The 21,613-nt window shown below is 48.0% G+C and overlaps 2 protein-coding genes across 6 annotated transcripts in view; one reads left to right on the top strand and one right to left on the bottom strand.

Moving 5' to 3' along the window:
• GGT5 (gamma-glutamyltransferase 5) overlaps positions 1-1,976 on the top strand; it is a 50,046-nt gene extending 48,070 nt beyond the window's left edge. The window contains 1 exon segment of the mRNA XM_070762481.1: positions 467-1,976. Coding sequence (XP_070618582.1) covers positions 467-613 — 147 coding nt within the window. The 3' untranslated portion in view covers positions 614-1,976.
• Positions 1,939-21,613, bottom strand: part of GGT1 (gamma-glutamyltransferase 1) — a 42,556-nt gene continuing 22,881 nt past the window's right edge. For 4 of the 5 annotated variants that reach the window (XM_070762477.1, XM_070762475.1, XM_070762478.1 and 1 more), the window contains 10 exons: positions 21,226-21,315; positions 19,763-19,955; positions 15,987-16,144; positions 14,835-14,984; positions 13,075-13,211; positions 12,703-12,887; positions 9,671-9,798; positions 8,891-9,003; positions 6,018-6,131; positions 1,939-3,394 (listed from right to left, as the gene is read on the bottom strand). In XM_070762477.1, the coding sequence (XP_070618578.1) occupies positions 3,251-3,394; positions 6,018-6,131; positions 8,891-9,003; positions 9,671-9,798; positions 12,703-12,887; positions 13,075-13,211; positions 14,835-14,984; positions 15,987-16,144; positions 19,763-19,955; positions 21,226-21,315 (1,412 nt within the window). In that variant the 3' untranslated portion in view covers positions 1,939-3,250. The remainder of the gene's footprint in view (positions 3,395-6,017; positions 6,132-8,890; positions 9,004-9,670; positions 9,799-12,702; positions 12,888-13,074; positions 13,212-14,834; positions 14,985-15,986; positions 16,145-19,762; positions 19,956-21,225; positions 21,316-21,613) is intronic. The other variant, XM_070762479.1, reaches the window with a different exon arrangement.

Below are 21,613 nucleotides of genomic sequence, written 5' to 3'. Positions count from 1 at the left end.
CTGGCCTGAGCCTGCTGGTCTTACTCACACCCTCTAGAGCTGCCCTCTGGGTCTATGGGGAGAATGAGGCTCCTTCTGCACCTCTGCAGGAAGAGACATCTTGGCCTTCTCCTGGTACAGTGGTGGGGGTCTAGGACTGTCTGCCTTCCCCATTTGGTCCCCAGGCTTCTTCCCCCGACACCAACCAACCATTCGGGTGCTGCCTTTTCTCCTTGGCCCATTTGCTGAATGGACTCAAAGGCTCATTCCCCCTGGCCTTGGTTCTATTCCGGGCCCAGGCAGATTGGCTGGTGGCAAAGGGTCCAAGAGGGCAAGGGGCCCAAGCAGGTGCGGCCAAGAAGAGGAGGCGAGGAGCTCCATTCCGTCCTCTTCCCACCGCCCAGGCCCCCTTCCGAACACGATGTGCAGGTGGCCCTTGAAGGGGGCAGGTGGGGGCTCACCATGGTGGTTTTTTTCCCCTCTGCAGAACCTCACCACGGCCTTAATCGCCATGGGGCACTCCGTCCAGCCTGCGACCCATGCTCTGAATGTGGTGCAGGGCATCTCCCAGGAGGGCCCCTGCATCTTCCCCTATTCCGACCGGAGGAAGCGAGGAGAAGCCTCCGGGTACTAGAAGCCGGGAGAGGCTCCTGCTAAACGGCTTCCATCCCTGGTGGTTCCACCATCGGCCTCCGCAGAGGCTGCAGCCAGGGACTCTGGACACAGGGGTCTCCATTCTCCAACCTTGGCAACTTTAAGCTTGGAGGACTTCAATTCCCAGAATTCCCCAGCCGGAGACCTCCTCCCTTTAGAAAATGAGCAGCTGAGCTACAACTCTTGTTCCCCCGCCCCATGAGTCCAGAGCCCAAGGAGAAGGCATGTGGGGCTAAGCCTGGTTGGAGTGGCCTCTCCCCTATCCTGAGATTAGCTCCTCTGTCCATGGCTGATGGACGCCCAGGGTGCCCAGCAGTAATGGAAGCCAATTTTTTTACTGCCACGCTGTGGGTGTGGCTTATTTTGTGGGTGTGGCTTTGATGGTCATGGGACTGGGTAGGAGTGGCTTGCCGGCCATGTGACCAGGTGGGAGTGGCTTGAAATATCCTCATCGTTCAAGTGAACTATTAAGTCCTCGACTTACAACCTCACCAGTGTCGCTCGCTGGGGTGACAATTTGCTTCGCGTTTCCTGCGCTCTCCTCCCTGTCTCAGGCTGGGTAGCGGGGCGAACGGATGCTGATCAGCTGTTGAGGAAAGAGGGGGGAGGAAAAGGGCCCCCTGCAACTCCTGCCGTTGCTGGTCTCCCTGCCGCTTTCCGAGGAGGAGGAAGAGGATGGGAGGGGGGATAGTCAGCTGGAGCTGGGCACACAGCTTCATTTCCGCTGGTGGAACTGCATCCCACCCCATTCTGCCCAGTGAGGAAGGCCGGCACCCCGGAGTCTCCTGGAACCCCTCTCCTGCACCGCAAAGAGACTTGTCTGAAGAAGGCAGAGATGGTCCCTGCAGCAGCCGGTGTGACGGAAGCCTCTCCGAGCACCAGGCTGTGGAAGCCGCTTTCGCCTGGCAAGCCGATGAGCCAACACCCGGGGGGGGGGGCTGGAGCTGAGAGGGGCCTGCTGCCAAAGGAAACCCAGGAGCCATTGACCTCTGGCGCAGACCCTTTTTGCTTCAGCCGTGTGTGTGTGTGTGGTGGGGAGGGGGTGCTGGATGCCCTGCCCTTTGCCCTCCACCCACCCTGGGCACATCAGAGCCAAAGCCACAGCAGGAGCTTTTCCTGCCCTTGTGGCTCCGAAAGTAAAAGCGAAAATGAAGACGGTCCCTTGGGTGTCCCACCTGCTGATTGTTAACTGTGATGGAGGGAGGGGGGCAGTGGGGAGTCAAGAATTGCAGGGATTCTGCTTGAAACGGGAAGAGTCATTCTGGGTTATGAGCTTTTTTAAAAAAATATTTCTTCACACCCCCATTTGTTTCTATGGAAACTTTAAAGTATATTTTCACAAATTCTTTTGTGGGTCTGTTTCTTTTCAAATCTCTCGGCTTTGCTTTCTTTTCCAAGCCTCCTAACACAGAGACATGTTTTGTATTTGAATTTTGTTTTTTTGGGGGGGGGGTTCAAATATTTCATTTCCTCCCCCCAAACTTTCTTTGATGCCAGCCCTTTTGACAAGCCCATCCAGCCCCCCCCCCCCTTCCACAGGAGCCTTGGGGCTGGCAGTAGGACACTTGTCCTTCTCAGTGGGACACCCAGCAGGTGGGGGGCAGGGGGAGCAAGAGGCTGCTCACCATCGGGGGGGGGGGGACTCCAATGGGCCAGTCCACTCGTTGTTCTGGGTCCACACCAGTAATGAGCAGACAAATTTTTTACTGCCACACTGTGGGTGTGGTTTATTTTGTGGGTGTGGCTTGGTGGTCATGTGACTGGGTAGGAGTGGCTTGCCAACCATGTGACCAGGTGGGAGTGGCTTGAACAATCATCCTCGTCCAAGTGAACTGTTAAGACCTCGACTTACAACCTCACCAGTGTCACTCTCTGGGGGGACAATTTGCTTCGCGTTTCCCGCGCTCTCCCTCCTGGGTCGCCCCCTGCCCTGTTAGCTAGGTGAACAAGTGCCAATCAGCTGTTGAGAAAAGAGGGGGGAGGAAATGGGCCCCCGCAACTCCTGCCAGTGCTGGTCTCCTGGCGTTTTCCAAGGAGGAGGAGGATGGGAGGGGGGATGGTCAGCTGGAGCTAGGCACACAGCTTCGTTTCTGCCGGTGAAACTGCATTCCACCCCATCCTGCCTGCTGCCCACCCCTGGACCCCCAGGCATCTCTACCCACTTTTGTATTGGGAGGCGTTTGGATTGCGCTCTAGAAATGCCGAGGCCCAGTGGATGCCACAATAGCTTGTTTTTCTCCCCTCCCCACCCCCAATATCTCTACATCTATAGCAGAAGTCTGAAACCTGGGCCACTTTAAGATTTGTGGACTCCAACTCCCAGAATTCCTCAGCCAGCAAAGCATAACACCTCATGTCAGCAAGGCTGGCTGAGGAATTCTGGGAGTTGAAGTCCACAAGTCTTAAAGTGGCCCGGGCTTGAGACCTCTGCTCTACAGTGTTGGTCGATGAAACAGTGCACAATTATCCCACGGTGATCTCAGTATCCTATGTTGTTCATTCTAAATCTACCCCACACCCTGCCTTGGGGGGACCCAGAATCCCTCACTCCAGAGGTCTGTAGAAAGCGGTCAGCCAGGCAAGTTCGGACCTTCTGAGCGATGGAGAGCTGGCCAGCTCAGTATCCTGCCGGGAAGCCCCCCTTCCTGGAATCGGAGGCAGCAGCCCAGCCGTTTTCAGTCCGGAGGATGGCCTGCACCACAGCAGTTTCATTACTCCTCTTGACCTTGTGCTTCCTCTTCACCAGGTCATCTTCGATTGTCTAGACCCAGGAAAGCAAAACCAGGTTACGCACGCTTATCTTCAGAAGTTCGTTTGTTTATATTTATCACATAAATTATACAGTGATACCTTCTCTTACGAACTTAATTGGTTCCGGGATGAGGTTTGTAAGGTGAAAAGTTTGTAAGATGAAACAATGTTTCCCATAGGAATCAATGGGAAAGTGATTAATGCGTGCAAGCCCAAAACTCACCCTTTTTGCCAGCCGAAGCACCCATTTTGCCGGACTTCCGTGTTTTTGTGCAAAAGCGGGCGCTTCACTGGCAACAGGGAGGTGGGGTTTCCCAGCGAGGGGAGCCTTTGGCTGGCAACGGAAGTCTGGAGGCAGGGCATCCCAGTGGCAGCAGCTTGGGTTCATAAGGTGAAAATAGTTTGGAAGAAGAGGCAAAAAAATCTTAAACCCCAGGTTCGTATCTCAAAAAGTTCGTATGACGAGGTGTTCATATGGAGAGGTATCACTGTATTCTAAAACCCCTATGTACTTAAAAAACCAACCACTCACATTCATCCAACAGGGTGCGTTCCAAAAGTAATGCAGTTATTTTTTTTAAAGGAATTTATTGAACAGATTTGCACAAAAACTTAAAATTCTTCAAAGTACTGTCCTTGGGCCTCTACACAATTTTTCCAGCGACTGTGCCATGACCAGTACGCGCCCTGGAAGGCATCTTTGGGGACCTCTCACAAGGTCTTTGTCATGGCTGATTGGATCTCTTCTATGGACGAAAAATTGGTTCCTTTCAGGGCTGGGAACAAAAAGAAGTCTACTGGGGCGACGTCAGGACTATGGGGGGTGGGAGGGCATCGTTGGCACCTGGTGTCTGGCCAGGAACTCGCAGACTTGTAGCACATTGTGGCAAGACGTGTTTTTTGTCCATAGAAGAGATCCAATCAGCCATGACGAAGACCTTGCGAGAGGTCCCCAAAGACGCCTTCCAGGGAGTGTACTGGTCATGGCACAGTCACTGGAAAAAATGTGTAGAGGCCCAAGGACAGTACTTTGAAGAATTTTGTTTGTGCAAACCTGTTCAATAAATTACTTTTTTTAAACAAAAAATTGCATTACTTTTGGAATGCACCCTGTATCATTCTTCACTTTTAGGCTGGGGTAGATGTTAAAATTTCTGTGGCCCCAGAAATGCGTTTTCAAGGCCTTGCGGAAGACTAGGAGGGTGGGGGCACTACAGATCTCTGGGGGGAGCTGATTCCAAAGAGCCGGGGCTGCCACAGAGAAGGCTCTTCCCCTAGGCCCCATATCAGAGGGCATTGTCTGACCAATGGGACCTGGAAAAGGCCAAATCTGTTGGACCTGACCGGCCACTGGGATTCATGCGGCAGAAGGTAATCTGGTCCCGTGCCATGTAGGGCTTTGAAGGTCATAACCAACACTTTGAATTGAGTCCGGAAACCAATCGGCAGCCAATGCAGCTTGCGGATTGTTGGAGAGACATCAGCATCTCTAGGGAGGTCCATGACTTCTAGTGTAGCTGCATTTCGCCCTACCCAAAGCATTTCCTTACATCAGACTCTTCTGCCTTGTGGGGCAGAGATGACTGTACTCCGTCAAGAGACTGCGGTTCCCAGCGATGGGTTCAGGGATGTTCTGTCACAAGGGGCGAGTACAAGTGCACTAGAGTGCCTTCCGTCCCCTGTCCTATTGCTCTCCTATATCTCCTATACCTTTCTTCTATTCCTATATCTCTTCTTCTATTCTTTCATTGATATACAGTGATACCTTGTCTTTCACATTTAATTGGTTCCAGGACGAGGTTCTTAAGGTGAAAAGTTTGTAAGATGAAACAATGTTTCCCATAGGAATCAATGGAAAAGCAATTAATGCGTGCAAGACCAAAATTCAACTCTTTTGCCGAAGTCCTCGAAACCCCACCTCTGGATCTCTGTGTTTTTGCGATGCTGCGATTTCACTGAGGCTCCCCTCGCTGGGAAACCCCACCTCCAGACTTCCGTTGCCAGTTAAGTGCCCGTTTTTGCACTGCTGGGATTCCCCTGCAGCATTACAAAAACACGGAAGTCCGGAGGTGGGGTTTCCCATGGAGGGGAGCCACAGGGGAATCCCAGCAGCGCAAAAATGGGTGCTTTGCTGGCAACCGAAGTCCGGAGGCGGGGCATCCTATCAGCGGCAGTGGGTTTGTAAGGTGAAAATAGTTTGTAAGAAGAGGCAAAAAAAATCTTAAACCCCGGTTTGTATCTGGAAAAGTTTGTATGACGAGGCGTTTGTAAGACGAGGTATCGCTGTATTTTATTCCTATATCTTCTCTTCTTTCTTAGATATATGTTACTATGAGTTTGTCCTCTGTAACCTTCATTATGTATTTTACTATGTGTATACCCACTAAAACCCTCATTGGGTAATGGACAAAATCAATCAATCAATAAAAAGTGACCGGTCAGCTCAAGGGAGGCCACTTCACCCAACCTGCAGGGTTTTCAGAATTACAGCCCTCTGGTTCCCCAGCACCCTGACTGCCCCAAGGATGGCACCGAGGTGGGGCAGACACTCCTGAAAGAGGACCCTCCCACTCTTGACCCCCCCCCCCTTTGGGCTCAACCCCAACCCAGCTCCTCCCACTAGTAAAACCGACCTTGTCCACCTCTTTCTCCAGAAGTGTCTCTGGGGGAAACAACTGGTTATGGATTCGCGGCTCCTCCACCGCAGCCTTCACATCGTAGCCGAGCCACAGGGCGTTGATGATGGTCTGCGTGGAAGGAGAGGGGCGGGATTAGGCCTCCAAGCGTCTCCTGGCAGGAGTGGAGCTGGGGTTCCTTCCAGGGATCCATGAATCCAGGACGGCTTGGGAGAGACCAGAGGGGGCTTTGGTGGCTCAGTAGAACGTCTGTCTGGCCTAAGAGCTTTGAGAGGTGCTTGGCCATTGCTTTGACCAGCCACTGTCTCCGCTTAGAGTCCAAGAGCGAGAGAGAGAAGGATGGAAAATTCAATGCCAAACAGGAATTTTAACCGCCCCGAGTTTGCGGAGAGGGGCGGCATATAAATCCAATAAATCTAATCTATAAATCTTTAACACGGGGGGAATGGAAACTTTTTTTCAAGGTTTGCTAATTCTAATTTTACAATTTAAAATTGGTCAATTGTGGGGAGGGGGACTTTCAAAGCCAAACATAACTTTAGATGAGAGACACCTGTCAAGCTGTTCTCTCCACCTTCCTTTCAACTCCCCCCAATGCACAGCTGCAGCTAAACCCAAGCATAGATATTCATTCTATGGCAAAGAGTGCAGAAGGGATGTAACTATGGGAGTTAAAGCCAGGGTGGCGCAGCAGGTAGAGTGCTGTACTGCAGGCCACTGCAAGCCACTGATGCTGACTAAGGTCAGCGGTTCAAATCTCATCACCCGCTCAAGGTTGACTCAGCCTTCCATCCTTCTGAGGTGGGTCAAATGAGAACCCGGATTGTTGGGGGCAATATGCTGGCTCTGTTTTAAAAATGAATGAATGAATGAATGAATGAATGAATGAATGAATGAATGAACGAACGAACGAACAAACAAACGAACAAACGGATGGATAGATAGATAGATAGATAGATAGATAGATAGATAGATAGATAGATAGATAGATGAGCGAACAAACAAACAAACAAACAAATAAATAAAAATTAAAAATAAATAAATAAAAAATAAAAAGTAAAAATAAAAATAATATATATAAATAAATAAATAAATAAAAATAAATAAATAAAAATAATATACAGTGGTACCTCAAGATACGAACCCCTCGTCTTACGAACAACTCGTGATACGAACCCGGGGTTCAGAAAAATGTTGCCTCTTCTTACGAACTTTTTTCGAGTTACGAACCGGCGTTCGGAGACAGCTGGGAAGCCGTGCGGCTGTTTTAAAAGGTGACAGCCGGGCGGCGGGGCTTCCCAGAAGCCTCCCGAACGCCGGTTCGTAACTCGAAAAAAGTTCGTAAGAAGAGGCAACATTTTTCTGAACCCTGGGTTCGGTTTGGGAGGTTGCTGGGAAGCCCCCCAGCGCGGCTGTCACCTTTTAAAACAGCCACGCCGCTTCCCAGCTGTCTCCCGAAGCCAAACGTGGAAGTTCGGGTTTGGCGGTTGGCTTCGGGAGACAGCTGGGAAGCGGCGCGGCTGTTTTAAAAGGTGACAGCCGGGCAGCAGGGCTTCCCAGAAGCCTCCCGAACGCCGGTTCATAACTCCAAAAAAGTTCGTAAGAAGAGGCAACATTTTTCTGAACCCCAGGTTCGGTTCGGGAGGTTGCTGGGAAGCCCCCCAGCGCGGCTGTGACCTTTTAAAACAGCCGCACGGCTTCCCAGCAGTCGCGGAATGCCGTTTTTTTGTGGGGGGGTTTTTTGGTTGCACAGATTAATTGACGTTACATTGTTTCCTATGGGAAACAATGTTTCGTCTTACGAACCTTGGATCTTACGAACCTCCTCCTTGCACCAATTAAGTTCGTATCATGAGGAATTACCTGTATAAATAAAATAATATATAAAAAAAATAAAAATAAAAATAAAAATAAAAATAAAAATAAAAAAAATAAAAAAAATAAAAATAAAAATAAAAATAAAAATAAAAATAAAAATAATATATATATATATACACAGTATATAAAATGAATAAAATAAATAAAATAAATAAAATAAATAAAATAAATAAAATAAATAAAATAAATAAAATAAATAAAATAAAATAAATAAAATAAATAAAATAAAAATAAAAATAAAAATAAAAATAATATATATATATATATATATATATATATATATAAAATGAATAAAATAAATAAAATAAAATAAATAAAATAAATAAAATAAATAAAATAAATAAAATAAATAAAATAAATAAAATAAATAAAATAAATAAAATAAATAAAATAAATAAAATAAATAAAATAAATAAAATAAATAAAATAAATAAAATAAATAAAATAAATAAAATAAATAAAATAAATAAAATAAATAAAATAAATAAAATAAATAAAATAAATAAAATAAACAAATAAATAAACAAACAAACAAATAAATATCCTTCCCTCCCCCAGAAAGACAAAATTTAGCAGAACTTTCAAGACAGTCCGTTCAAGAACTGGAGTGGAAAACCTGGCAAAACCTCCTGGCATCTCCCTTGAAAGCTGCTTCTCTTGCTTTCCCTCCAGCACCGCATTCGTCCCCTTCACGGAACCAATTCCACCCGGTTGGCAGACCTCAAGTGACCTCAGCTGGCCTTCTCTCCCCTTGCCAGGCCCTCCTCAGGGGTCCCCCACAGCTGACCTATGAAAATCTCTGGTCCTGGCAAGTGCCCTGCTATCCCCATAGAAGCACAGGGGCCGTAGAGAGAGATGCCCACCAACTGCCCTGCTGCCCACGAGCCCTGCCTGTCCCCTGCCTTGAGGGAGAATTGGGGGGGCTCCGGAGTTTCCGGAAAGGAGGAGGGGGGTCGCCAGAAGCATCCCTCGGCCTGTCCAGCATGACCCACCAGGGCTGTGGCGGTTGTGATTTTTGTCCCTCCAGAAGCACCGACCACCATTCTGACTCTGTTCTTCTCATCCACCAGGATAGTCGGACACATGGATGAGAAAGGTTGTTTACCTGTTGGGGATGGAGCCAGGTGAGACGCATAGCTGGACACGGTCCTCCGACGTGCCACTTAAACCACGAGCCAGTCTAGTTGCAGCAGGAAATCCCCCCCAGGCTGATATAGTTTTATGTAGGGGATGCTTGTGTTGTATGGTTTGAAATGATGGGTTTGTAGATGTTTTTTTAAAAATATTAGATTTGTTGCATTGTTATTACTGTTGTGAGCCGCCCCGAGTCTGCAGAAAGGGGCGGAATACAAATCTAATAAATTATTATTATTATTATTATTATTATTATTATTATTATTATTGCTGTTGCTGTTGTTGTTATTATAATAATAATAATAATAATAATAATAACAACAACAATAATAATAATAATAATAATAATAATAATAATAATAATTTATTAGATTTGTATGCCGCCCCTCTCCGAAGACTTGGGGCAGCGACCACCTTGACTTTTTGGCCCACCCGCTGCAGACCCCCATGGCCCCCTCCCCTCCAGGAGATGCCAGTCAGCTCCACCTGGCCCCCTCCCTGGAAGCAGCAGGACCTTCCCACAGATTGCCCCTCTTTCCACGGCTGCAGAGGCAGAGGGGAGGGAGGGAGGGGGCAGGTGGGGGCTGCCGGGAGGAGGGGCCTGGAGGAGGCCAAGAAGGGCCCAAGTCAAGTCTTACCTGGGGCAATGAAATTGGCCACCGAGGGGGGCACCCCAAAGCCGTTCACTATCTGGGGGGAGCTGAAGTCGTCCATCTCGTTGTTGAAGATGATGCCATTCACAGGGGAACGGAGGTCGGAACCGAAGCTGCAGAGGCGAGCAAAAGAAAGGGGGGGTCCCTGCAGCAGCCCACCTCCACATTCATGTATGTTAGGATTGCTTTTTAAATCCCATTGGAATAAAATGGTTATTACGGAACCAACTTGGATGAGGCATTAATTTGCACTAAATAATGTTTATTAAAGAACGTTGTGTCTAAAAATCATATAAATGATGGTCAATAAAAGGTATAAATGGAGGGCAATTGATGATTTAGTTAATCAGGTACCAGCTATTAGTGCTAGATCTCTGGTAATTTTATAGAGAAATGTTTACTAACACATCACCTGTGAGAACTCATTGTTCTTTAATGAGTTTTCATCTCCCTCCAACTCATCCACTACTTTCCCTTTCTATTTATTTATTATTTATTCATTTATTACTTGGACTTGTAGGCCATCCTCCTCGCCCATCTCTGCAGATGCCGAAGCTGCCAGGCCAACGGGGGTTCTGCTGCCCCTGCACAGAGCCCAGCATCCCCAGCCCTCTTCCCAGAAGGAGCTGCCGGGAGCATTTCCCCCCAAGCTCAACAAAGCAGACGCTCGACTGACTGGCATGCAGAGGCCAGTAGGGGGCGCAGCTGGTTCCCTGCTTCAGAGCTGGTCTGCAGTGGGGAGGGGGGCAACAGAGGTGGGGGGATGCCAGGAGCATGCCATGCACCCCCAGCCAATTCAGGAAGAGGGGCCAGGGAAGGATTGTGGGGAGCAATGGCAGAGGGCACAAGTTATTTTAAATATTAGATTTGTTATATGCTGTTTTTATTATTAGCCATCCCGAGTCTATGGAGTGAATGAATGAATGAATGAATGAATGAATGAATGAATGAACGAACGAACGAACGAACGAATGAACAAACAAACAAACAAACAAACAAACAAACAAACAAACAAACAAATAGAGGGCTTGGGAGGAGGGACAGCTGCCTAGCCAAACCAAGGTGGGCACCAGGGCTGGGCTCCAGGTTCCTTTACTGCTGCTTTGCTCAGGGTACCTCTACCTAAGAGCACCTCTACTGAAGAACATTTCTAGATAAGAACCGGATGTTCAAGATTTTTTTGCCTCTTCTCAAGAACCATTTTCTACTTAAGAACCCGAGCCCAGAAAAATTTCCCAGGAAATTTGAGAGCGGCATGAAGGCCTGGCAGTTTCCTGTCATTCCCCCTTTAATCCTGGCCATCTCAGACTTTTCTGGACTGCCAGAGGAGCCTTTCGGTGGCGCTTAAGGAGGCTTTGGCAGTCCAGAGCAAACGAAGCATTTTCCTTTCTCTGGGCGCTTGGAGAAGGAATAAACCTCTGCCAGCGCCTAGAGAAAAGAAACGCTCTCTTCGCTCTGGGCAGCGACTGTCCTCCTATTCTTCCTCCTCCTCCTCGCCACCCAAATTCTGAGCTTTTATTTCTTTCCTAATGGGTTTGCACACATTATTAGCTTTTACATTGATTCCTATTGGAAAAATTGCTTCTACTTACAAACTGTTCTACTTAAGAACCTGGTCAAGGAATGAATTAAATTCTTAAGTAGAGGTACCACTGTACTTTAAAAAAGCTTCTGTACATGCACAGAAGTAAAAAAAAAAAAATCAAGATGCCGGCACCTATGGGGGTCACAGTGGCCCAGGCCGCCAAGTTACTACTGGTTCTATAGAACTGGTCTGAAGTAGTAGGAACCAACCTCTGATGGGGGCCCTCCAGCTCTGGTTAGGGGCTCTTTGGAAAAAACAAACATTACTAGCCCTCACCAACAGAACAACACTCCTGCTTATGCACACACAAACACACACACACAGGCCCGGGGTGAACTTCAAAGGGTTTTTTCCTTACTAGGTCTGTGGCTTGTTGGGCTTTGGCAGGGGAAGGATACTGCAAAACCCCCATTCCCTCCCCACTCCTGGGCCCAGCCAGAGGGGGCATTTGGCGGTTCTCCAAACTACAGTGGTGCCTCTACTTAAGAACTTAATTTTTTGTGTGACCAGGTTCTTAAGTAGAAACATTCTTAAATAGAAGCCATTTTTCCCATAGGAATCAATGTAAAAGCAAATAATATGTGCAAACCCATTAGGAAAGAAAGAAAAGCTTGGAATTTGGATGGGAGGAGGAGGAAGAGGAGGAGGACAGTCGTTGCCAAAGGAAGAAGGTGAGGTGAGGGGAATCAAAAAAATCCAAAACTTTAAGGCTTAAAAAAAACAAAAAGAGGGAATCTTAGGCAGCGCCCAAAGAAAGGAAAATGCTCCTTTCACTCAGCGCCCAGAGCAAAGGGGGCATTTCTTTTCTCTGGGCGCTGGCAGAGTTTTATTTTCTCTCCAAGCGTCCAGAGAAAAGAAAATGCTTCATTCGCTCTGGGCTGCCAAAACCTCCTTAAGTGCCACCAAAAGGCTCCTCTTGGCAGCCCAGAAAAGCCCAAAATGACCAGGATTAAAGGAGGAATGGCAGGAAACTGGCCAGGCCTTCGTGCCGCTCTCAAATTTCCTGGGAAATTTTCCCGGACTCAGGTTCTTAAGTAGAAAATGGTTCTTAAGAAGCGGCAAAATTCTTGAACACCCATTTCTTATCTAGAAAAGTTCTTAAGTAGAAGCGTTTTTAAGTAGAGGTACCACTGTACTCCAAATTTCTGCTCATGGTTCTCCAGAACCTGCTGGCTTTCACCCATGCACACAACCAAATGCCATGCAGAAAGATGAACGCTCCGATCAAGATTTGGGTGGGCAATCATCCCGGCACTGGGGGGCTTTTCCCCAGCCTCTATAAGCCACTCCCCCTCCTCGGCTTCAGGGGCTTGTGGAGGAAACCTCCCCGATTTGGAGAAGGGCCTTCCCAGAGCCCATCAGCCCCGGCTCAGCTGGGAAGGGCAGCGTCCGAGCATCACTGAGCCCAGCAATCTCCATCCTGGAGTCTCACTAGTGGTTGATGGTGCTGGTGGCTGAGACTGCGCTGCCGTCCTCAGCCACGACCGAGACGTGGGAAGTCCCTGCATCCTTCGGAGTGTAGTAGTCTGGCTCGTAGTAGCTGATGTTGTGGGTGGCGTTGGTGATTTTGGCCCGCAGGCTGTCAGCAAAGGACTCTGACGTCATGTTTCTGATCACCTGGACGGAGGAATGGAAGAGAGATGCCACAGGGGAAGGCAAGCGATCAGTCACAGGCTTGGGTTTTTCCTGGGGAATTCATGCCATGCCCCTAAGCTCTGGACCCCCAGCAAAAGGCAATAGCAGTCCCTCAGTTCTGTTCAGCCAGGAGGATGGGAAGGGAGGGGCAGAGGGGGAAGGGAGCTACCTCTGTGATGTTGACAAACGCAGGGTCCCCAAGCAAACTCCGCTTGGCGTAGGCAAAACGGAAAGCCTCCAAGATGCGGTGATACGTCCAGCCCTTGTCTTTCGGAGTCCGGGCACTGATCTTTGAGAACTGGAAACCTGCCGGGAGATCACAAACATCAGGCACGCCAGGGTCCATCAGCCACCCAAGCCAAAGCTTAGACCAGCTAAGGGCAGCCACTGGTAGCGCAAACTAGGATGAAGAGAGTAAGTTGGTGCACGTTTCCCATGAGATGGTAGGGTCTTGTCAACCCTGATAAGACGGAGTGGCTGTGGATTTTGCCTCCCAAGGACAATTCCATCTGTCCATCCATTACCCTGGGTATGCAACTTGGATGTCCTCCTCGATCCACAGCTAATATTAGAGCACTATCTTTCGACTGTGGCGACGGAGGCGTTTGCCCAGGTTCGCCTGGTGCATCGGTTGAGGCTCTATTTGGACAGGGAGTCATTGCTCAGTCACTCATGCCCTCATCACCTAGAGGTTTGACTACTGTAACGCTCTCTACATGGGGCTACCTTTGAATAGTGTTCGGAAACTTCAGATCATGCAGAATGCAGCCACGAGAGCAATCATGGGCCTTCCCAGATATGCCCATGTCTCGTCAACACTCCGCAGTCTGCATTGGTTGCCGATCAGTTTCCGGTCACAATTCAATGTGTTGGTTATGACCAATAAAGCCCTACATGGCATTGGACCAGATTACCTTCGGGACCGCCTTCTGCCGCACAAATCCCAGCAACCAATTAGGTCCCACAGAGTTGGCCTTCTCCGGGTCCCGTCAACTAAGCAATGCCGTCTGGCAGGACCCAGGGGAAGAGTCTTCTCTACGGCGGCCCTGTCCACAGAGCGAGGATTATCTGAAGCAAAGCTGGCTGAGAAAGAGGGGAGGGGAGAGGGAGGTGGAAGAGGAGGAGTGTCTCTGTAGTCACTGCGGAAACCTGGGGAAATACTGGGAAGGTTGTGGGAGTGACTTGGGGTTTTCCTGCGGGATTCCTGCGCGTGCGCACACACATACACACAGTAATGAGCAGCCAAAATTTTTACTGCCACACTGTGGATGTGGATTATTTTGTGGGTGTGGCTTAAAGATCATGCGACTGGGTAGGAGAGGCTTGCCGATCATGTGATCAGGTGGGAGTGGCTTGAACGATCAACATCGTTCAAGTGAACTGTTAAATCCTTGACTTACAACCTTACCAGTGTTGCTCGCTGGGGTGACAATTTGCTTCGCGTTTCCCGCGCTCTTCTTCTTGGGTCGCCCCTCTCAGGCTGGGGAGCTAGGTGAACGGGTGCTGCCAGAAGCATAAATGCTGCCAGCACCTCTTCCACCCACATCTTCTGCTTGCACCTCAAGTGGGAGGTGGCCACATGAGGCTGGAGAGGAGCCGGGCAGGAGAGAGGGAAGCTTGTCCAAGGCCAGGAAGGAGGAAAGAGGAAAAAAGCAAGGAGCACAGACGCAGCAAGGAAAAAAGGAGAGCCGAGCCGAGACCAGTAATCCAGGAAGTGACAGCGACCGATCAGCTGGAGCTGCGCACGTATCTTCATTTCCACCGGTGGAACTGCATCCCACCACGTCCTACCTGCTGTCCACCCCTGCACACAAACACGCCCCATTATACTGTTAAAGCCGAGCTAACATTCTAGTTCTGGGAGAAATTTTGCAACCCAAAGTCCCCATGGAACCCCGTCAATCTGAAAGAAGTGGGAAGGATCCTGACCTTTCAGGATGTTGAGGATCAGGGCCAGCACTGGGCCGCTTAAAGGCGCGCTGGGCACGTACATGCTAAACTGGCCGAGCTGCACCTTCAAAGGATTTTCTTCCAGGCTGGGCTGGTAATCCCTCAGGTCCTCCATGGTAAGGATCCCACCTGTAATGGAAGGAAGGCAATCTTGACCCCTGGGCCACTTGGTGATATCTCCAGGACCGCCTTCTGCCACACGAATCCCAGCGACTGGTTAGGTCCCACAGAGTTGGCCTTCTCCGGGGCCCGTCGACTAAACAATGTCATCTGGCAGGACCTAGGGGAAGAGCCTTCTCTGTGGTGGCCCCGACCCTCTGGAACCAACCCCCTCCGGAGATTAGAATTGCCCCCACCCTCCCTGTCTTTGGTAAACTCTTTAAAACCCACCTCTGCCGCCAGGCATGGGGGACCTGAGACATCTCCCCCGGGCCTATACAGTTTATGCATGGTATGTTTGTGTGTATGTTTTCTTTTTAATAAGGGGTTTTTAGTTATTTTTAATTATTAGATTTGTTATACAGTGTTTCCTCGATTTTCGCGGGTTCGAATTTCGCGAAAAGTCTATACCACGGTTTTTCAAAAATATTAATTAAAAAATAAAAATTTCACAGGTTTTTCCCCTATACCATGGTTTTTCCCACCCAATGACGTCATACGTTATCGCCAAACTTCCATCTGCCTTTAATAAATATATATTTTTAATAAACTTTAATAAATAAACATGGTAAGTAATAATCTAATATAATCCCATTTTCCATCTAAGGGAATGGGAAATTGCAATTTAGGGGTTAAAAGTGTTAAGGGAAGGCTTGTGGTACTGTTCATAGCCAAAAATAGTGTATTTACTTCTACATCTCTACTTTGCGGAAATTCGACTTTCACGGGCGGTCTCGGAACGTGTCCCCTGCGAAAATCGTTTTTGTTTATTATATTGTTTTGTTTTTGTTATGAGTTGCACCGAGTCTGCAGAGAGGGGCGGCATACAAATCTAATTAATAATAATAATAATAATAATAATAATAATAATAATAATAATAATAATTGCTTGGGCTGTGGAAAGGCTTCCAAAGCAGAAAACGGCAACTTTTTCTTTGTGGTTTGCTGCTTTGTGGATAGTTTGCTTCTCACCTGCATTTTGGACCTCATCCACCATCTGCTGTGCCAGGCTGCCAGTGTAGAAGGCATCCGCGCCATGGTTGGCGATGATCTCATAAGTCTTGGCCAGTTTGGGCAGGCGGAGGATTTGTTTCTCCTGCAGCACCTTCCCGCTTTTGCAGAAGACCTCGCTGAGGACAAAGGCAATTATTGGAGAGAGAGAGACATGGGCTCTGGCGGAGTTTTTCAACTGCGGCAACTTTGTTGTGAGCTGCCCCGAGTCTACAGAGAGGGGCGGTATACAAATTTAATAAATAAATAAATAAATTTAAGAGGCGTCGACTTCATCTCCCAGAATTCCCCGGCCCGAAGTGTGGAAGCTGAATCCACACTTCTTAATGGTTGAGGAACCTCGTGCATCAACTCAGGAAGCTCAAACTTAGAAAATATGATAATAATAGGTGACTTCAATGCAATCCCAGATAGCCAACTGGACTATATGGGGAAGAAGAAGGAAAAGGAAAAAAAGGTAATCTTACCAACAACATTTTGAAAAATGAGTACAGAACTATTATTAAAAGGTATACGGCGCGAATGCCACCCACAAAATAAACAATACACTTTTTATTCAAACCCCCATAAAATTTGGACTAGGATAGATATGGCCTGGGCACCATCACACATAATGGAAAGGATTAGCGATATTGAGATAGAAACTAATAGTTGGGCAGACCATAACCCATTAGTTATATATTGGAAAGGTAAAGAAAAAAATCAAAAATTGGTCCATGAATAGAAATGTATTACAAGACCCAGAATATAAAGAGTGGATTGGGAAAGAATTAGAACCTTTTTTTAAAAATAAATAAAAACAACGATACAACCACAAACTGCCCAAGGAAATGCTGGTTCAGTTCTACAGAGGAATCATTGAGTATGTCATTTGCACTTCTATGACTGTCTGATTTGCTTTTGATCCTCAACCCAATGAGACCGACACAAACTTCAGAGGATAATCAGAACTGTAATATGTTGCATTACCTGCGAAGTTATGAAATCAATCATAATCAATCTATTACCCTCAACATAGAAACAAACAACCTACTTTCTAACAAACGACTTGGCTTCAGGAAAAATGTATCCTGTAATCTGCAACTCCTACACTGGAAAAACATACGGACTACACAACTCGATCAAGACAAAGCAATAGACGCAATTTACATAGACTTCTGTAAAGCCTTTGATTCAGTGGTGCATGACAAACTACTTCTAAAACTGCAATCATGGCCCCCTGCATAATTGGATAACTGCATCAAACAGTTGTCAAACACGCAACGTGGTCAAAATATTGAGCACTATATCAAATCATGTACCTGTTAACAGAGGTGTCCCCCAAGGCAGTGTTTTAGGGCCAACATTTTTTATACTTTACATAGATGACCTTTGTGATTATATTAAAAGTAATTGCATCCTCTTTGCAGATGATGTAAAACTATTCAACACTACCAACAATGCTGCTACCTTTCAATGCTGCTACCATATTATTATATTTGTATGCCACCCCTCTCCGAAGACTCAGGGCGGCTTACAATACAATATAATACAAATCTAGTATTAAAAGTATACATGTTTATACTTTTACTGTAATCTTATACAAAAGGTTTTTTTAAAGTCAGCTTAAAATTTGCTTCCTGCTGGGCTGCATCAACCACATGGTGGACTCTCTCCTCTCCTGGTCGAAGAGTGTTGAAGGTTTGCAACCTGATCTCCCCACTGGGCCAGCCCACCCCAGAGAGAGAGAGAGAGATCTTTGAAAGCTTTTATTCTGGACAAAAGAAAGATGCTTGCTGGATGAGCCACAAATGAGCGCAACTTCCCTCCCCCCACTCTGAAGTTCATGTGGTGCTTTTCCCAACGCACCCCCCTTCCTAGGGTGGCCCTTTGTGTGGAAAGGAAGAAAACTCCAAGAAAGCAAAGTTATCCCTGAGGTCACGTCAGGTGTGGTGAGGCACCGCCAACCTGCTCCCAAAGCACCTACGGAGGGCTGGAGCTCAGTTCCTTCCTTTCCAGAATGAATTGGTGAACAAACACGGGGGTCCCTGGCCTCAAATTCCAGAGATGCATGGAACCGTGACAGCCTCTCACCTGCCATGTGTCACCTCTGTCACCCTCTCCCGGGGGCCTCTCATTAGCCTCCCTCACCCCAATTAACTCAGCTGAGCGGCTGACGGAGGAACCTTCGTGGCTGCAGGAGAGACAAGGACACCACCCCAGCAGGGGTGGGCAGCAGGCAGGACAGGGTGGAACACAGTTCCATCGACGGAAATGAAGATGTGTGTGCAGCTCCAGCTGATTGGCGGCTGTCACCTCCTGGATTACTGGTCTCTGCTCAGTTCTCCATTTTTTCCCTTCTGCTGCTGCTGCATCTGTGCTCCTTGCTTTTTTCCTCTTTCCTCCTTCCTGGCTTCGAACAAGCTTCCCTCTCTTCTGCTCGGCTCCCCTCCAGCCTCATGTGGCCACCTCCCATCTGAGGTGCAAGCAGAAGATTTGGGTGGAAGCGGCACTAGCAGCATTTATGCTTCTGGCAGCCCCCGTTCGCCTAGCTACCCAGCCTGAGGTGGGGGGTGACCCAGGAAGGAGAGTGCAGGAAATGCGAAGCAAATTGTCACCCCAGCGAGCGACACTGGTAAGGTTGCAAGTCGAGGACTTAACAGTTTATTTGAACGATGATGATAGTTCAAGCCACTCCCACCTGATCACATGGCCGGCAAGCCACTCCTACCCAGTCACATGACCATTAAGCCATGCTCACAAAATAAGCCACACCCACAGTGTGGCAGTAAAAAATTTGGCTGCCCATTACTGCACCCCACCCTCCTGCCGCTCGAGACATCCTTCAAAAGGGATGGGGTTGAGGAGACCCCAAACGTGGCCCCAGTCAGGAAGTTGGATTTTTTACTGTACATTGTTCATGATTGTTGTTAGCCGCCCCGAGTTTTCGGAGAGGGGCGGCATATAAATCCAATAAATGAAATGAATGAAATGAAATGAAAGCTAGCGGCATAAAAATCGAATAAATAAATAAACCTGAAATGCCCAATGCGTTGCAGCAACTTTTTCATGCTGATGCAATCCTTAGGCACCAAATCCTGAGATGCCACCAGGAAGCAGCAGAAGCAGCCAGATGTACCGGAACTGACCATTCCCCTTAACTGCCTAGACAATGAGGAAGGTTTGACCTGCTGATAAATAGCTTGTGGGGCCAAACCTGGGGATGGTTCTATGGGGAAGGCTGGAGGAGATCTTCCCCCAATTGCACAATGGTCTTGAAAGGGCCTTCAGATTTTGGGTTCCACCAACAGGTATTTTTTTACAAGATCTTGACCATCAGTGGTCATGGTTGAGAAGCCTTCTTTCCTTCCTTCCTTCCTTCCTCCTTCCTTTCTTCCTTCCTTCCTTCCTCCTTCCTCCTTCCTTCCTTCCTTCCTTCCTCCTTCCTCCTTCCTTCCTCCTTCCTTCCTCCTTCCTTCCTTCCTTCCTCCTTCCTTCCTTCCTTCCCTCCCTCCCTCCCTCCTTCCCTCCTTCCTTCCTGCCTTCCTTGCCCCCCACCTTCTCATTCATATCTCCCTCCCTCCTCCCCCCTCCCTTCCCTTGCAGCTCGTCCCTGAGTTGACCTAGGTAGCCCCTCTACCCTCGCAACCTCCCTTGGGACCCCCCCCCTTATCTTGAGAAGACCCACCACGTCTCCCCCACCCCCCACCCAGCAGGGTGTTTGCTGCCTTGAGCGGAGCGGCTGCCCTGCTGCCTACCACAAGGATGCGTTGCTTTCAATTTCACTATGCCTGGACTCCAGGGCTCTGGCCAGTCCTTTACCAACCGGGAAGCCTTCTCTGGCTAACCGGATGCTGGGCTGAAAGAGCTCCTTCCAAAGCAGTTTGCCATGCCGGCGGTGGGCCATTTCGTAGCCACGGATTTCTCCTGGAACCGCAATGGACAGTCCACCTGGAGGAGACAAAGAGATCAGGACTTCAGCCAGTCCACTCCATTCACCCGTAACCTATTTTCTCCTTATAAACTGAGCGCCCAGAGTTAATTTGCAAGAGTTATTGACTTAACTCTTGCCTTCATAATAATAATAATAATAATAATAATAATAATAATAATAATAATAATAATAATAATAATTTTTTTAGATTTGTATGCCGCCCATCTCCGAGGACTCGGAGCGGCTCACAACAACAACAATACAATGTACAAATCTAATGTTAAAAAACAATTTAAAACCCTTATTATAAAAAACAATCACACAACCTAACAAACCATATATAAAAAACCATAGTAGCTAAGGGGTGTATCAGTTTCCCCATGCCTGGCGACATAGGTGGGTTTTCAGGAACTTTTGAAAGGCGAGGAGGGTAGGGGCAGTCCTAATCTCCGGGGGGAGTTGATTCCAGAGAGCCGGGGCCGCCACAGAGAAGGCTCTTCCCCTGGGTCCTGCCAGACGGCAATGTTTAGTCGACGGGACCCGGAGAAGGTCAACTCTGTGGGACCTAATTGGTCACTGGGATTCGTGCGGCAGAAGGCAGTCCCGGAGGTAGTCTGGTCCGATGCCATGTAGGGCTTTATAGGTCATAACCAATACTTTGAATTGTGACCGGAAACTGATCGGCATCCAGTGCAAGCTGCGGAGTGTTGACGAGATATGGGCATATCTAGAAAATCCCATGATTGCTCTTGAAGCAACGTTCTGCATGATCTGAAGTTTCCGAACACTTTTCAAAGGTAGCCCCGTGTAGAGCGCTTCTTCCTATTGACCCCTCTTCTCCACTGATTTTTGTGAATGTCCAAGGAAGAAACTCTCATTCTGAGTAGAGTTTAGAGGTGGTCAAACATCTTTGCAACTTTATACAATCAGTAATTATGCCAAGTCTATGGTTTTAGTTCTTAGTATGCATTTTCAAGGGCAGGACTCATAGGGATGGAAGGGACCTTAAGCAGCCCAACCCTTCTGCTTGGTGCAGGACCTGATCGAGACCCTCGGGAGACCACCCAGCTTAGATAACAGCCAGGAAGCTAAAGGTGAATGAGTAGATGCACAAGACCACAGAAGGCGTGAGATGTACTCAGTGAACTTTCCTGCGCACAGTACATGGTTCCCACACATTGCTGAGCCTGGTTCACCTTCAAACCCTCTGGAGGCTCATGGACCCTTGACCCCGAGCTCATGTGTGCAGCCAGCCATCACTGGTGGGTGGCGTGCCTCTTGCCTTACCTTTCTGGGACAGAGCGGTGTCGTTGCCAAACATGTCTCGGGATGCGTTCTTGGGGGCCACTTCCCTGGCGTTAATGATTTCCACTTTCCCTTGGAAGGCAAAGAACAAGATAAACTTCTGCCGTCTCCATCTTGCAAGTTAATGCCTAAACCACTAATGGGCAGCCAAAATTTTTACTGCCACACTGTGGGTGTGGCTTATTCTGTGGGTGTGGCTTAATGGTCATGTGACTGGGTAGGAGTGGTTTGCCAGCCATGTGATCAGGTGGGAGTGGCTTGAACGATTATCATCCTACCCTCAAAACGTCGCTACAGAGCCCTTCACACCAAGACAACTAGACACAAAAACAGTTTATTTCTGAACGCCATCACTCTACTAAACAAATAA

This window comes from Erythrolamprus reginae, chromosome 10, assembly GCF_031021105.1.
Source record: "Erythrolamprus reginae isolate rEryReg1 chromosome 10, rEryReg1.hap1, whole genome shotgun sequence".
NCBI classification, from domain to species: Eukaryota; Metazoa; Chordata; class Lepidosauria; order Squamata; family Dipsadidae; genus Erythrolamprus; species Erythrolamprus reginae.
This window is presented reverse-complemented; position numbering and strand designations above follow the sequence as displayed.